This window comes from Ammospiza nelsoni, chromosome 2 (assembly GCF_027579445.1).
Source record: "Ammospiza nelsoni isolate bAmmNel1 chromosome 2, bAmmNel1.pri, whole genome shotgun sequence".
Lineage (NCBI taxonomy): Eukaryota > Metazoa > Chordata > Aves > Passeriformes > Passerellidae > Ammospiza > Ammospiza nelsoni.
Window position 1 is genome coordinate 113,510,883 of NC_080634.1, and position 15,231 is coordinate 113,526,113.

The window sequence follows — 15,231 nt, forward strand, 5'->3', positions numbered from 1 at the left end:
TAATTGTGTTGAAGAGCTGTGTTTGTAGTGTTCTGCCAAAACAGATGGTGGTGTGCCCAGACACCTCAGTCAGTACTCACCCCTAATGGATTGCATTTTCTTTATCCAGCTTTTTGTTGTAAATCACAAATCCTCCTTTTCTACCCAAGGTCATGCTGTAGTTATGGAAGGGGAAAGGATGGCTGGAACAGAGTTCTCCATATAGGTGGGAGCTTGGTGTCTGTCATTCTGCCTCTGTCCTGCAGAGAATTGTCATGGTCACTTTTGGCTTAAAAGTGAGGTTGACTCTGGAATCTGATACCTATGGCGCTTGTGATGAGTATGGACAATTCAAATTTAAATCTTTGTTTTGAATAAAGCGAACCCTTGAATCTTCATTGTTCTAGATTTAATTCCTTAGATAGTATAGTTTTAATGATAGAGATAGTTTTAATGTGCTGGAGTTTCTTGTGAATTTTTTGTGCATCCCATTTCCCTCCTATAATGGAACTGATTTCTGACCTGCTGCACTTACCAGGAACTTCATCCTTTGAAGCTCTGTTTCCTTGTTCAGTAGTGCATCTATCCCTGAAAGTGCATACAGGATAGATGAAGAATTGGCATTAAGCTTCATACATTAATGTTTTCCCACTTGGTATTTTTTAATGTCCATCTGTATATTGGGTGTCAAATTTGCTAGGGCTTGGGAAGCATTATTCAAGAAGGATTTCTAACATCCAGCTCCAGGGAAATGTTAATGAGAACAGGCTGTGGTGACAACCTGCACAGCTGTTCACCCTGCAGCTGCAGGTGGCTTTAGGATGTTTTGCCTGTGACAATTCACTATCAGGTTTTACTTATCAGAAGACTCTGCTAGCCAGTTCCCAAGCAATGTTTTGGGTATATTTTCATTTATTTGGTGTTTAGTGCACATTATGATGAAAATGCATACTGGTAGCTAAAATAGTTTGGATTTGGGCTTTGTAATACATAAATGTAAAATCTGAAATCTCTGTGAATGTTCTTCTCTACCTGTTACTGTCACACAGCAGAAATAAGACATTTCTTCTTTCCTGGAATAAGGTTCACCAGCTCTGCCATTCAGAAGTGGTATTGCTCATTAGCTGTGGACTGTATCCAGAGGATTGTATTCCTCTTATTTCCTCATTGCAATTTCTGTCTGTTCAGATAGTCACACAGGGGGAGAAAAGGTGAGGCATAAGGCTGGGTGTTTGCTGGATTAGCAACAAGGGTTGCAGCTCTTGATGGGGAGTTTTTGTGGTGCTTTTCAAGGTGTTTTCTGTGCATAAAGTTCTCCTACAAAACATTTTCTATGCAGGCTGGTTTTCATGCACATTTGGTTATGTTCCAGTGTTGCTCATTTTTATATGTGAGCATAATTGTGTAAGCATAATTACGCAGCCACAGAGGAGAAAATATGAATGGCTGTGGAAAAAGCAATGTGATTTGTGGATTGTACCTATATGGGAGATTTCAGTGATGTGATGGAAAATCCTTGGGGTGGATCCTTCTGCTGCACTGGCTGTGGTAACTTTCAAAGTGCCAGCATTGTGAGACTCCTTGAAATAGTGATATTTCAGTATGTAAAACCAGGTTCATTCTGGTTTTTTTGTCCTTTGTGTCTTAATGTGCTTTTACCAATTCTGTATCTCCTGTGGTGCTGAAAATTCCACACTTCCCACCCTATTAGCATTAGTTTTTACACTTTCTTTATGAAACAGCTCCTGACCCATTTTCACTTCCATTCTTCTAAAATAAATCATCTTTTCCTTGTATTTTCAGACTAAGCTATCAGCAATATTATTTCCGAGTACCAGGCCACCTCTAGTGTTGAACCCTTTTGGGACTGAAGTTTAGACTGGGCAGATTTAGCAGAGCAGAGCAGTTTGGGGTAGCTTTTAAATATTTTTTAATAGTTGCCTTTATGTATTGCCTTGTATTCAGACAACACAGAAAAATCATTCTGTTCAGTCTGAAAGTAGATATTTTCACATATATATATTTGTTGTGTCAGTCTTGGTAGACATTGTCTTGTGCATATATTTGTACATTGTTCTCTATTTAATACCTCTTTCTTTCAAGTTCTTTATTCTTTGTTTCATTGTCATTCTTATGCTTGGTGCCTGATAGTCATTGTTACATTTCTAAGGGCTTATGTCCAGATCCAGAGATATTTGCATAAATAAGATATTCTGATCCTTTTTTCCTTAGGTAAAACAGGCAGCTATTAATGCAGATTCTGGCTTTATTTGTGGCTGGGTTTTAGTGTTTGGTTGTATTTTTCTGTGTTTTTTAATTATATTTCAAAAATAATTTACCCAATGAGAACAAAATCAGCGATTTATTTGTTGTGTCATATCTTACTTAAAATCTGTATGAGACTCTGTAGACTCCTAGATAAAACTGGTTTAACATATTAAAAAAGAGATAAACTTATCTATCAGTGTTAGCTATCTAAGTGTTCTGAAGTATGATAAGCCACACCTCATTTGTGATGTTATGTGTTGGTATAGGTGAGAATTAATGGAATAAAATCGGATTTAGTGGTCTTAAATTTTAGTGTGTGGTGAACTATTCATGAGCTTGAAAAATTGCTAAATTAAGGTGCTGCAATTCTACTTGAAATAGACTTGCTGTGGTAAAAATAGACAAAAAGATGTTCCTATAGTCTGAGATAAAAACAATGTTCCAATTGCCTGTAAAAAAATCTAGTGCCACTTGGAAAAAAAAAAAAAGAAAATTACTTTTGTTTGTTTGGGTTTTTGGTAAAGATTACCTGTGAAGGATTTTGAATTATGAAATTCCATATAAAATTTGCCATAATCTCTTGAGTCACCTGATTATGAAATATTTTCAGGGATAGAATATAGATAATTCTGTTTGCTAATAATTTAGAATTTCTAAAATTACGTAGGTGTGTGTATATGTACATAGACATTGATATTTGTAAATTTATTTGACTGTATTTAAAAGAAAAAATGAGAGAATTGCATCCTCCAGGTGGACTCAGAATTGATGCAGAGTGGTTCATCACATAAACTCCAGTCAACAAATTTTTCATAAAATCCAGTTGGTTATGGACACTGTCAGCTGCAGAGGACTAAGCTTCCTGTATTTTATGTATGTAAACTATTTTTAATATGTAAACTATTGAGTTTGCATCTGTCTGACAGAAAACACGTGTCAGGAATGTCTTGCAAGTGTTCTGTATTCAGGGGAGGCAAGTTGGGTTTTTCATTCTCTGCTAAAATGTCACTTTTCTCCATTTAATCATTGATTTGCATGGATTCTGTTTTGTATTCTATTCTGCAGATCTGTGCTTTTTATGAAGCAATATCCCTCAGTTTTCAACAATAATTGAGTCCAGGTTAATTTTGCCTTGTAAACTTAGCAGCCTTGACCTTCTGCTTCTTACACTGTCATCTCTCATCTGCCATAGACATCATCTGAACAAAAATACTTGTTATATCTTCAGTATAACCTGGAAACACAAAAGTCTTAGACTACAGTAGTGGCTTTTAAAGAAAATCCTTCAAAATTGTGACCATCAGGCTGTGCATGTAGCTCATGTGTGCAGCTGCTTTTCTTTATTGCCTGCACTGTTTATTCTTGTGCCTGCTTCATGAAGCATTAGTCATAAGAAAATAAATTAGGGAAAATTGATGATAGATTTCTTGAGAAATGCTTGAGGAGGATCAGTTTCTGTTGTTCTGTACTAATTGTCCCTGAAATGAGGACTTTGATCCTAAGTGTTACTAGCAGACTAGAATAAGCTCACAACATTCCAGTATGCCATAGAAATTTTGCAAGCACAAAGTTACTGGAGAGGCCAGTTCATGTTTTTGCTTCTTGAGGCCTGAATGTTTTGGGGTCTGAGCATATTTGTGTGCAGCAAGCTGTACTTTCAGCACTCTTCCTGAGGCTTTTGAAATAGCATAGTCCATACATGAAATACATGAAGAGTAAATGTGTGAAATTGAGAGAGAAATTTTATAACAGAATATGAGTGTTGCAAATACAGAGCATATAAAGAAGCTTTGAAAGCTGTAGTGGGAATTGCTGTTGAATAAGAAAGTAAAGGAAGTTAAGGATATTGTGCCAATACCTAATATGAGAGCCTTCAGTGGAGGATCTGCTGCATTAATCCAAGTTATCTTCAGTCAAATAAGAATGATGTGCTTTTCTCTGCAGAAGTAAATGAGATGTTCTTGTAAATCACCTACAGCTCAGAAAGTGATGTGTATCCAGCCAGTCATTGATGGGGGAAAATAGCTTTACTTCTGAAGAATTCAGGCTTGTTTTTTTTTTCTTTGCATAGCTGAAGTGAGCCCTGTTCACACCCCCATTGCTGCAGAGCAGGAGCTGGAGCTTCACCATGAGGTTCTCTGGGTGGTGGCAAATTGTTGGCATTGTTGTTAGCAAATTATGTGTGTTTTGGTGAATTGTGGCAAGGAGGAAGGAATGGGAAAATAACCCTTTCAGAGCCTGCTCAGTGGCACTGAGGGAGTGAGGACACATGCACACACTTGTGCCTTCTGCTCTGTAGGTGCCCCTCAGACTGACCAGTGGTAATGTGTGATTATCCACGTGGCTACTTTATTTTCAAGAAGAATAAAATATCACCTAATTAACATTCTGTTTCTAACTGTTACTATAAGCCTGTATTTTGTTTATCAAGAGTCTGCTGTTGTCTCCCTCTCCAATTTTCATGTGTGTGGAAACCCAGGGCACCAGGAGTATTTCCCGGTCTGCTCTGGGGTGCCTGACTCCCAGGGGAGCACTGACTCTGACCCTCATCCATGGAGAAAGTTTCCTAAACTCCAGAATAGACTAGAATCCATAAGGTGTGAAGTAGATTGTAGAGAGTAGTGTAGATGTATCACTTAGGTGGGGAATTTAGGGTTTGGGTTTTTTTAGTGTGTTGTGGATGGAAGCAAGATAGAGGTCACAGGGTGTCATCCTGGGTTTCTTCTTCATGCTTCTTCTTCCTTCTCCATGGGTTTGGGTGGCATTTTGTAATTGGGTGGAAAAGTCCTCATTGCAGGCTTTTGGGGATCTGTTACTGGGTTAAAAGGGAAGATAATCCAGGTGTCAGTTTTTCATTGGATAGTTTAGCTTTAAAAGACCTTGGAACAAGAGATTGTTGCCATTTTTGTGGTGCTTTTCCAGTGCGCTGAGCCCAGTGTGGACAGCACGCAAAACTCTAGATAAGATAAAAATAAACAAGAACCTGAAGACTGAAAAAATCCAGTGTCTCTCTTTCCTGACACAAGACCACTCCAGGAGGGTCTCCCCCAACAGGAGGAGGGCCCAGCCAGAGTCTCAGAAGTGGGGGAATTGGGGACAGGTACCCCAAGACATGTGGGATCTCTGTTCTCATTACCTGCTCACAAAGCCCATCCAGCTGGGTCCCTGAAGGTGCAAGAAAAGGAAGCAGCAACTGTTCAGTTTTGTCACCATCCCCCAGCTTATCTGCGTAAACATTAATGTTTTATGTTGTGAAATTGAAGGTTTTAGGAACTTCTTGAAGATTGGAATTAGTGATTTTACACTGTATTGTCTGCATTGAAGTGCTGTATTTTTCTTAAGCAGTTAATTTATTACCCAGTAAAATTCAGATAATTTCCTTCACTGTATGTTACTGCCTGGTTGTTGCCATGTTAACAATTCAGATTGCTGGCTTTTTGCTTCCCTGTAGTTGCCAAGGTTTTTTTGTGTTTTAAGTAAGAATTGCTGACTCAGTGTACTCCTCCATTTTCATATCATTAATTTATTCAAGAATTAATAGTTAATGCTTTGTCATGTTTGGCTGTTTTGGCCTGCTTAGTTTCATTTTGGTCAGTCATGCATGTTGTGATTCAGAAAGGATAGCATCACATTATCTTCTTCAGAAACAATCTGAACAAGCTGTATTGATTTCTTCCTTTTTTTTTTAGTATAGTTTTTTAACAGTAGTTTGAATTTGCGCTGTAAAATACAAACCATTACAACCAGTGATAATGGTAAATTTTTTTTTCTTTATAATAATGGAAGTAGAAGTAACATTGTCCTTTTTATTTATAAAGCAGAGCTGAAATGTTTCCGTGACCCCTGTATACAATATTTAGAATTCTGGTTTCATCTGTTGGATTTATCAGTTAGATTTTTGGGGTAGGATATATTTATTTATTTTGTTATGGTATATTCTCAACTCTAGGGTCTTTCCTACATGAAATGACATCATATTAATAATGGCCAAAACTGGCATTTAGTTTGTGGTGCTGGTTTTGCTTGATTGTTTTTTTGGGGGGGAAAGAATGGTTTTAAAAGAGAGGGGAAAATGAATGCACTTCCTTATCCATTGGAATGAAAGTAGGGAACACACAGGGGTCTGGTAGTACATTTTAAAGGTGATTCTAGAATAATATCTTCCTTTTGTGAACAAATTTTGCTGGCTTTTTGTGAGTTGGTAAATACACTAAGCCTTTTTCTTCACTGTACTGTATTTCAAGGTGTCCTAAGAATTGACAGCTGAATCTGTGCAATCAGGACGCCCCCAGTCATGAACTATGATGTAATGAGAGGGAATTTGTGTGACAATAGTGTGTTACCTTGGCTGAAGGTGGCAAACAACATGAAGATTGTTACTTTTTTAGTGTTATATAAGCCAGTTTCTTTTCCTGCAGCCATTCCTGCCTTGGGTTCCTGCCTCTGCTCTGGTTGCCACACTGCGAGGCAGCTGCGGGTGATTATTTTGCCAAGTTCCTAAATTCTTCAGGTTTCCCTTTTATCTTCTTGTAGCCTTGAACAAAGGGAACGAAGTGTATGATGTTGTGTAGCAATCTTCCTTTTCATTTCAGGGTCTTTCTCTTTCTTGTTAATTTGTCAATACTGGCAGTTCTCAAGGCTGAGTCCATTGAATGCACTTAGAGATCCATACAGTGAGGAGAAATAACAATGCTTAAACACCTCAGGGGTTTTTAACTTCCTTAGAATTCTTAGTGTCTCAGGATAATTTAAATGTGTTGCACAAGTAGTGCCATAGGTGGCCTTTGCAGTTAAAGAACCATTAAAATGAGATCTTTTGATTTTTCCTTCAAAGAAAACATACACAGATAGGTGCAGTGATGACCTCCCTTTTACATCCATTCATTCAACAGAGACAAATTCTTACCTGTGCAGAAAAATACTTGCTACTTTCTAAAGATCTTTGTGGATTGCTCTGGTGGGGGAGAAAGTTTCTTGACCAAAACCAAAGTTGGGTAAGTCTTGCCTGGTGACTCTGCCCTGACTGGGAAGAGCAAGAGCCACACAGTGACCAACCTGCTGACCCAGGGGCTGATTTGGTGTTCCCACTGAGGATGTAATCCTTGCTTTTAGTTTCTGTTTCATTTTGTTAGAATGTGCTGGAAGAATTGGAAAAAATAATTTGAAACAGCCTTCCCAAGTTACGTTTGCATAAATATGAGTGTGTTGCTGATTATGTTGCAAACCAGTTAGAGGTCAGCAGAGAGGGTTTGCTTTAATGGTGTAATTTGAATTACTCTTACAAGAACAGATAATTTACAGTTAACTGTGGCTGAAAGGGGAAGTTCTGGTGTCTTAGGCCTTGCCTTGTGTTGGTATCAGTGAGATGGTTTTGCAGTATCTCCAGTTTGTGCTCTACCATAAAGGGAAAATCTGCCTTGTTGAGAACTGCTCTGAGCTGTGTGAAAGGCTTGGGCACAGGTTTTTCCATCCCTGCTACAGACAGTGCTTCAGATATGTGTGATACCTCTTTTAATGAGGATTTACTTAAAAAGGGGCTGTGGGAACACTGAGGGTCCCCAAACACTTTAACGTTAAAGTGCGTGTGATTTATAATTTCCCTGAACATCTGTACAGAAAAATCCTGTTACATTTGTTCAAAAAGCCAAGTTCTCTTCAAACACCTGTAGCCTGATTCAGGAAATAAACTACCCTGGCTTCCTCTCCAGTATTTATTGTAGGTTGCCTGTTGTGGTTGCAGTTTCTATATGCTCTGGATTGCAAAAGACAAAATAACAATTTTAGAAAATATCAAAATGTAACTATTTTCTTCAGCAGCTGTAGCAGGTATTGCAAGTCATCAGAAAAAGGGAAGCCTATCTACAAATCAATGTGTAACAGTAACATCAGGAGCACCATCAAAATTGTGTTATGTTTTGTACAAATCAAGAGATGACACCAAAAATGGAGAGGGGAGGCACAGTGCCAAAAAGAAAGTTGTGCACTAAGATATTTGCTGATGTAAGAGTCAGTACATACACAAATAATGATCTTAAGGAATGTACTTTGTACTTGTGTGCTTTGCTTCTGATTTTAGGGATGATATTCTATAAATGGAGAATTGACTTGACTGCAAGAGGTGTTCATTGGGATGGGAATGAAATTAAAGGAGTTGTAGCTTTGATCCTTGGTGAAAGGAATTGCAATCCTTCCACTGCAGTTTGCTAGGACAAAGCTTGCAAATACACATCTAAATTTGGTATCTTCAGAACAAAACCAAATAGCTACAGTTTGAAATACGTATTTTAAGTTTATGTAAACAAATTTAATGTTTTATTAAATCATTTTAATACCACATGTACACCCAAAGTTCTGTAGCAGCATAGCTTTGTTTTGATTCATTGGAGCTTTGCCTCTGAAAACAGCCATAGAATAAAGCTTTTCTGGGCTTGGGAGTAGGTGAAAGTGTGTGATACACCTCAGTCTTGGGATACAAACTGTGACCCACTCAGAACAGATTAGATCAGTAATTGGGTAACATTTCCTCTTTTTTTTTGCATTTCTCTTTTTGATGATTAGTAAAAGTGTACTCAAAGTAAATTACAAACATGGGCATGGCTACTGATTTAAATATTCAGGTTGTATCCCCCCCCTCCTTTTAAACATTGAGTTTTATTAAAATCTCTTAAAAAAGCTCCTCATTTTACAGAATCACAGAATATGCTGAGTTGGAAGGGCCCCATGGTCTTTGATTATTGTCGTGTCATAAAATCAAGGAGTTCATGATTGCAATCAAATTTGAAACATGTACCATAAATAGGTGAAAGTCATAGATTAACCAGCTGGAATTAGAATTTGTTGAAGTCTGTCTGGCTTTGAGAACTGTGCTGGTGGAGCACAGTTCCACCCTTCCATATGAGTTTGTTCAACTGCTTCTATTCAATGACTAATAAGTTCAGAAAGCTGGGAAAATTATTCTATCTATCTATCTATCTATCTATCTATCTATCTATCTATCTATCTATCTATCTATCTATCTATCTATCTATCTATCTATTCATTCCCAAAGTGTAAACAGGGTCAGGAGGTAAATAGGGTCATGAGCTAGAGATGTAATAGGTTCAAAATCATGGCAGTTATGGTGAATAGAAGGTGTCAGTTCAGTTGTTGAAAACGTGTGTTCATAGCACAGAACACTCTTTGCTTCTGTGTGTGTCACTTAAAAACTTCTGGGGCATGTTTTCTCAAAACTGGAATTAATTTCTAATTGGATTTACATTTCTGGCTTTAGCTTTTCTAAGTAGGAGGAAGTAAATTATTTTACAACATGCTAGATGTGAAAAGAATCTGATCTTGGGAAACACATATGAAGATGTATAAACTGCACAAGGAAACATGTTGAGGTAGGGTAGTGTGCTCTTTGGTTCAGCAAAAATAAGTGAAATAGCTGTTAAATGAAAAATTATTTCTTCAGGGAAAAAAGCAACACAATGAGAATAAAATCAGAGGGGTTTCTTTCTTGCAGATTGGAAAGAATGAAGTAAATCCTTTTGTGTTTCATTGATTTTAAAAATTGTCATGTAAGTTAGAAGTTTGTTTTGTATTGGGGAAATCAAATGTCCACAGAAAAACAAGAGAAAATTTCTGTTGTTCATTTGTTGTCAGTTTGTATTAGAATCAGTGAGCTTCCAAATCTGTTCTGTCTTTAATATTACATTTCTTCTTTCAAAAGTGATGTTGACTCTGTTAGTGAGAGTGTTTGTAGACCTCATCTTTCAAGCTAATAAAAAACTTGATTATTTCTCAGAAAATGTATTATTTGCTTTAGTAAAGTACAGAATTTTGAAAACCTTGTATTTCTCTTTCCCAGGCTGTTCGCTGCTATGAATCGCTAATTTTGAAAGCTGAAGGAAAGGTCGAGTCTGATTTCTTTTGTCAGTTAGGTCACTTCAACCTCTTATTGGAAGATTATCCAAAAGGTAAGAATTTTTAGTTCTTCTGATAAATGTCTTTGGGGAATTGTTCTTCAGTGTAGGTGGCACAACAGAATGAAAATCACTGGGCTAAGTCACTGTTTCCTTGGTTTGTGCTGTATTTCAGAGCCCATAAAAGAATTATGAGTGGTGATATCCTCACAAAAACAACTTTATTATTACTTCTCATTCTTTTTTATGTTAATGAAAAACAAAAGCCCAACCAAAACACTCCTGGTTCAGGTGTGAATATGAAGCTGGCTGGCAAGGCCCAGTGTCTGATGGCACCTGTGAGATGTGGGTGAGAGCTGGGTAGAACAGGTTAGAATATTTACTTTTTTGCCTTTTCTCGTTGTCATTGCTTTTTAATTTTAACATGAATGCAGATCTGTTTGTGTAGGGAAACAAATAACACCCCCATCCTGAAAATGTGTGCTTCTACCCCCCATGCCTTTTTCTAAGCACACAAAGATGCTGGTTTACAGTTTCCCTGGGATGCAGGAACAGGGAGATGAGTGATAACTGAGAGTAGTTCAGGAGCCTGAGTTTGGTGACTCAGGCTGGTGTGGGCTGTTTGATAGCTGTGTGTCTGTGGGTCCTCTGGCTCTCTGTCTGACATTAAACAGGGTGAGTTTGGCTTCCTGGGACATTCATTTCTAAAGTGAGAAACATGTGGATTTGATGCTGCTCAGGAGGAATTTGCATGTATCTAAATTCAGCCTGTAAATTCAGAAGGGTTTGTTTGGGTGATGGAAGCATTTGTCTTGTACCTCATCCCCTCTAGTGACTGGGATATAACCACTGGTGTTTCCAAATCCAGAGGCATGGGAAAAATTGAAGGGAGCATGGCAGTATAATGTCTCTGAAATTTAGTGAAGAATAGTCTGATTTTAAGTGCTTCCCTTAGTTTTAAGAAAATTCTGCCACCTCCTCTGCAAAAAAATTTGCACCACTTTTTCTCATTAGCCTAATGAAGTTAGGTGTGAGTGCAGTGTGACCTTCTGGACATATTTTACTCAGCAAAACCAGCCCAGGATTATGGACTGGCCTGTATTAACTCTGCTTTTGAGTTGATAACAGTTAGGAGTGACAGCACCAGGTGTTGCTGTGGATCAGAGGCAGGGTTTACTGATGGGGCATCTGCTTTGTACTCTGTGTATTGTTTTAAAAACAAGCATAAAAACTCCAATTGATGGTTGGAAATATCAGTTCTCCAGAACTGTACAAGAGCAGTACCACAACAATGTGAGAAGAAACATTAAGCCATTAAAAATCTGAATTAAAGTACTTAATACTTTCTTAGATGACTATTTAAAGTCACATCTCAGTTGTAAAAAAAAACCTCAAGAAAACTGAAAACCTTGTTAGTTATGGAGTATTAAAAATGTATCTGTATTTTCAAAAAAGTGTAGTAGTAGTAGTAGTTAAAAATACTGGAGGACTTTTAATTGATGTAAAAAGGGAAGTTAAAGGCTTTTTTTTATTAAGTGAGGGACATATGTTCCTGTTCAGTACAGTTTTTGAACTCTGGTACCAAAGACTGTAAAACTATTACCCTCACTGCAGAAAGTCATTGTTGTTCTACCACTAATTTATTACTGCTATTTGAAAGAACTAGAATGTTTGTGTTCCATTATAAAGTAAAAATAAATGTCATTACACGATACAAGTTTTGTTACTTTATTTATCATACATTCCAATTGCATTATAGTTAAATTTTATATGATTTAGAACAGAAAAGAGAGGTCAGAATGTTTTGATGTCAGTAATGTATATTTTACCCAGATTTTAGGTCCTGAAGTTCCAGAAGTGTAAAATGCTGAAGGAGCGTGATACTCAGAGCTATAGATCTGTGTAGTCTGAATTTAGTCAAAGTTATGGACAAGTCAATGTGTTTAATAAATTGGATATAATTAATAAAATATCACAACATAGCAGCATGTGTAATGCTCCACAGGTTTTTTTCCCTTAAAAGCCTGTTACTTAATTAAATGTCTTCAATAAATGCATGCACCTTTGTATAAAATGTATGAAGTGTTTTATATAAAGGCAGAAGTGATAGTGTTCTTTGTTTAAGAAATGCTTGCTATGAAGTTTGTGCAGAGCAGAACAAACTGTGAGCTGACTGTAGGACTGGGATGAGTGGTCAAGATGAAGCAGTGCTGGGATGACAGATCTGGGTTTTGTGTTGGTGGGTTCTTCTCTTTAGATCTGTCTCATTTTTTCACCAACACACTGGCAGTGAAGGATCATGCAGTTGGATGCATTTTGTTGTATGTTTTTAGTGTTTTGATGTAGCTTATACCTTCTTCTGAATGTACTGAGACTGTAGGTCATTTCTTTGTAAGAATTAGGACTTATACACCATAAAGGGATCTTGAGAAAAAAGTCCTGGCAGGTTGCATCATTGAAGCTCACATTATTGGTGCTATTACTGCCCTTGCTGCTTATGCTCAGAGGGTACCAGTGAGGGGCAGTCAGATAATGTCTGATACTGAAGTCTATTTAACTTTAGTTTTTTTTAGTGAAAGCTCTTAAATATTCTAAGTCCCCTCCAAGTGCAGTGTGTTTTCTGTCACTCCTAGCTACTGAATTCCAGAATCAATATGCTTTTATTTTTCTTCCTTAAAAAGAAGTACTTGTCTTCAAGAAAAGTTTTGAGTTCACATCAGAAATTACTGGATGAGGTTCTTTCTTCTCAATATTATACCTGAGCTTAGACTGGAGTGTCAGTGCCACTGCTAACCTTTAAAAGATCTGAAGCTGCTCTGCAGGTTACTGCATTTTGGAAAACTGCAAGTTTGAATTGCTTTTGATAGGTAAAGGGTTTTCTCTGCAGCCATGGAATGGAGTTGCTGTGGTATCAGCACTCTGCTGCTGTTAGGAGAAGGTCCTACACAAGGGATCAGCCTTTTTGCAGATTTTGAATCCAGTGAGACACTGCCTTGTATTCAGACACTTATCACCGAGATTACAGATGAATTGATTTCAGCTTTGCCTGCATGTTCAGAGTGGTTTCAATGCTCAGCTTTCCTTGTATTGGTCGTGACTGATCAGGATTTGGCTTTGCGATTTCCTAAAATGGGAACGAAGTGGGAACGTTGACTCCTCCTGGTGAAAACCATTTCATTTCCTCAGTAGAATTTTCTCAACTCTAATCTGATTCTTCCTCCTGTCTCTTTTGCCAAGGCAGCTATTCCCAGCTGTTGGATTGTTGTGGAGGTTCCCAAAGCTTTTGTTGCCTGGGCATGCCCTTGGTGGCACCCTCGTGTCTGCGGGTTGCTTTCTTTGTGCTGGTGCAGCTGAGCCTGCAGCTGTGTGGGGAACTGATCCAACTGAAAAATAACCCTGCACAAAAATGCTGTGCAGTTGCCCCAGAGTGTGAAACCTCAACCTTGGGGTTTTGCTGGAGGAGGTGGATGGCTTGTCATGGAGGCCTTTGGGTGCTGGGAGCATTCTGAATTCAGTCAGGACTCCTGGTGTGAACCTCTGCACTGTTTGCTGCTGGATTCCTCGGGACACATGGGTTTTTTACCAAATTATTGTGCTCTGGTCTTGGAAAAAAAAAAATGTTCCACTGATAGTTGGAGTTTATTTTTCATTCCATGGCTGGTTTCCATGAGTAAGGAGTGAAGATGTTTAAAGGGTTCTAGCTGACTTGAGTTCTAATTGACTGCTGTTTAATGAGCTCGTGGATTGACATCATCTGTGTTTTCCTTAGGGATCTTTTCTTGCACAAGGGTCACGTGCACTGACCGTGTTCAGTCTGTGACTTGGAGGACAGCTCACAGTGGCACAAATGGAGATGTCCTTTAATCATTTGCCTCCTTGAACTGCTGTTCTCTAAGCAAAATTCCTGGAAGTAGAAAACGCAGTTAATGAATGAATGATTTGAGGAAAACATGAATTTATTTGTGCCACAGTTACTAAAACGCAATAAATACTGTAGTGAAATAATTCTTATTGTTGTGCTCAAATGGTAGTCTCATTTTTAAATGTTCTATGTCAGAACAGTTTTAGTAGTATTTGGTTTGATTATAGATGGTGACTGCTTTGTCAAAAATACTTATATAAAAATATTTTAAGCTGTTTATAAGATAGCGTTCAGGGGCATTTTTTTAGTAATCATTAATCTAAAATTTAAAACCCTACTAAAAAAATACCCAGATTGTTAATTGAGCAGCTTTTTTATTGCATGCAACCTAAACCCAAAATTTAAACACTTTCTGATTGTTCTTTTGTAAAGTTGTTTGGTTGTGAGAAACTCCCATATTCAACAATGTATGTGTGTTCCTTTGTACTTACAATTCCAGCTCTGTAGGGAATTTCTCTGTGGTGGTGAAGGTCTTTCAGGAATTTGAAAGGCAGTATTGTTATTGGGAAGCATTTTCATGTGCTGTGCTCTGAGATGCAGGGTAGTAGCTGTAATTTTATAAAATATAAGGGAAAACTTCACAGCATGGACAGGATTGTGCTGATTCCTGCTGGGCTGTCTTGTCTTACTGATGAGTCCTGAAGAACTAGAATGAATTAAATAGCCAGAATGAGTCAAGGAAGAGATGGCTGTTTCAAATAAGTGTGATATTTAGGTTTAAGGGGTTTTATTTTGTTGCTTGTAACTGGAACTAACTGGTAGAATTGGAGTTGCTTTTATTTAGAGCTGTTTACAGAATCCTGAAGATGAGATAAATTTTGGGTGGTTTAATTTCAGGTGGTTTAAACCATTATGTGAAATCTCTGCAGAAAAAAAAAGGAAGCTTAGAACATTAAAATGTTCTTTATAAATTGTATGTGTATGGAGCAGAGGTTACCAGTCGAGAGTTTTATTATAAAATATACCAAGGCCATGTTTTTCACTGGTTGTCTGAAAATTTTCACTTTGGAAAGTGTTCTAAATAAACACTCAATTGTTAAAAGACCTTTTTGTGTAATGCACTCTTGAAATATTTTTGAGCTTGATGAAAATCCATAGGGTTTCTTCACTGGTTCTCAGTATTTTAAGACTTTTTACAGAGTTCAAGCTTTAAAGGAT

The 15,231-nt window shown here is 37.6% G+C and overlaps 1 protein-coding gene across 8 annotated transcripts in view; it reads left to right on the plus strand.

Annotated features, from left to right (window-relative positions):
* Positions 1-15,231, plus strand: part of KDM6A (lysine demethylase 6A) — a 153,187-nt gene that overhangs the window by 24,250 nt on the left and 113,706 nt on the right. For all 8 annotated transcript variants that reach the window (XR_009417893.1, XR_009417894.1, XM_059466788.1 and 5 more), the window contains exon 3: positions 10,097-10,205. Coding sequence is in view for 6 of the 8 variants with exons in the window: in XM_059466788.1 (XP_059322771.1) it covers positions 10,097-10,205 (109 nt within the window). In the remaining 2 variants the exon portion in view is untranslated. The remainder of the gene's footprint in view (positions 1-10,096; positions 10,206-15,231) is intronic.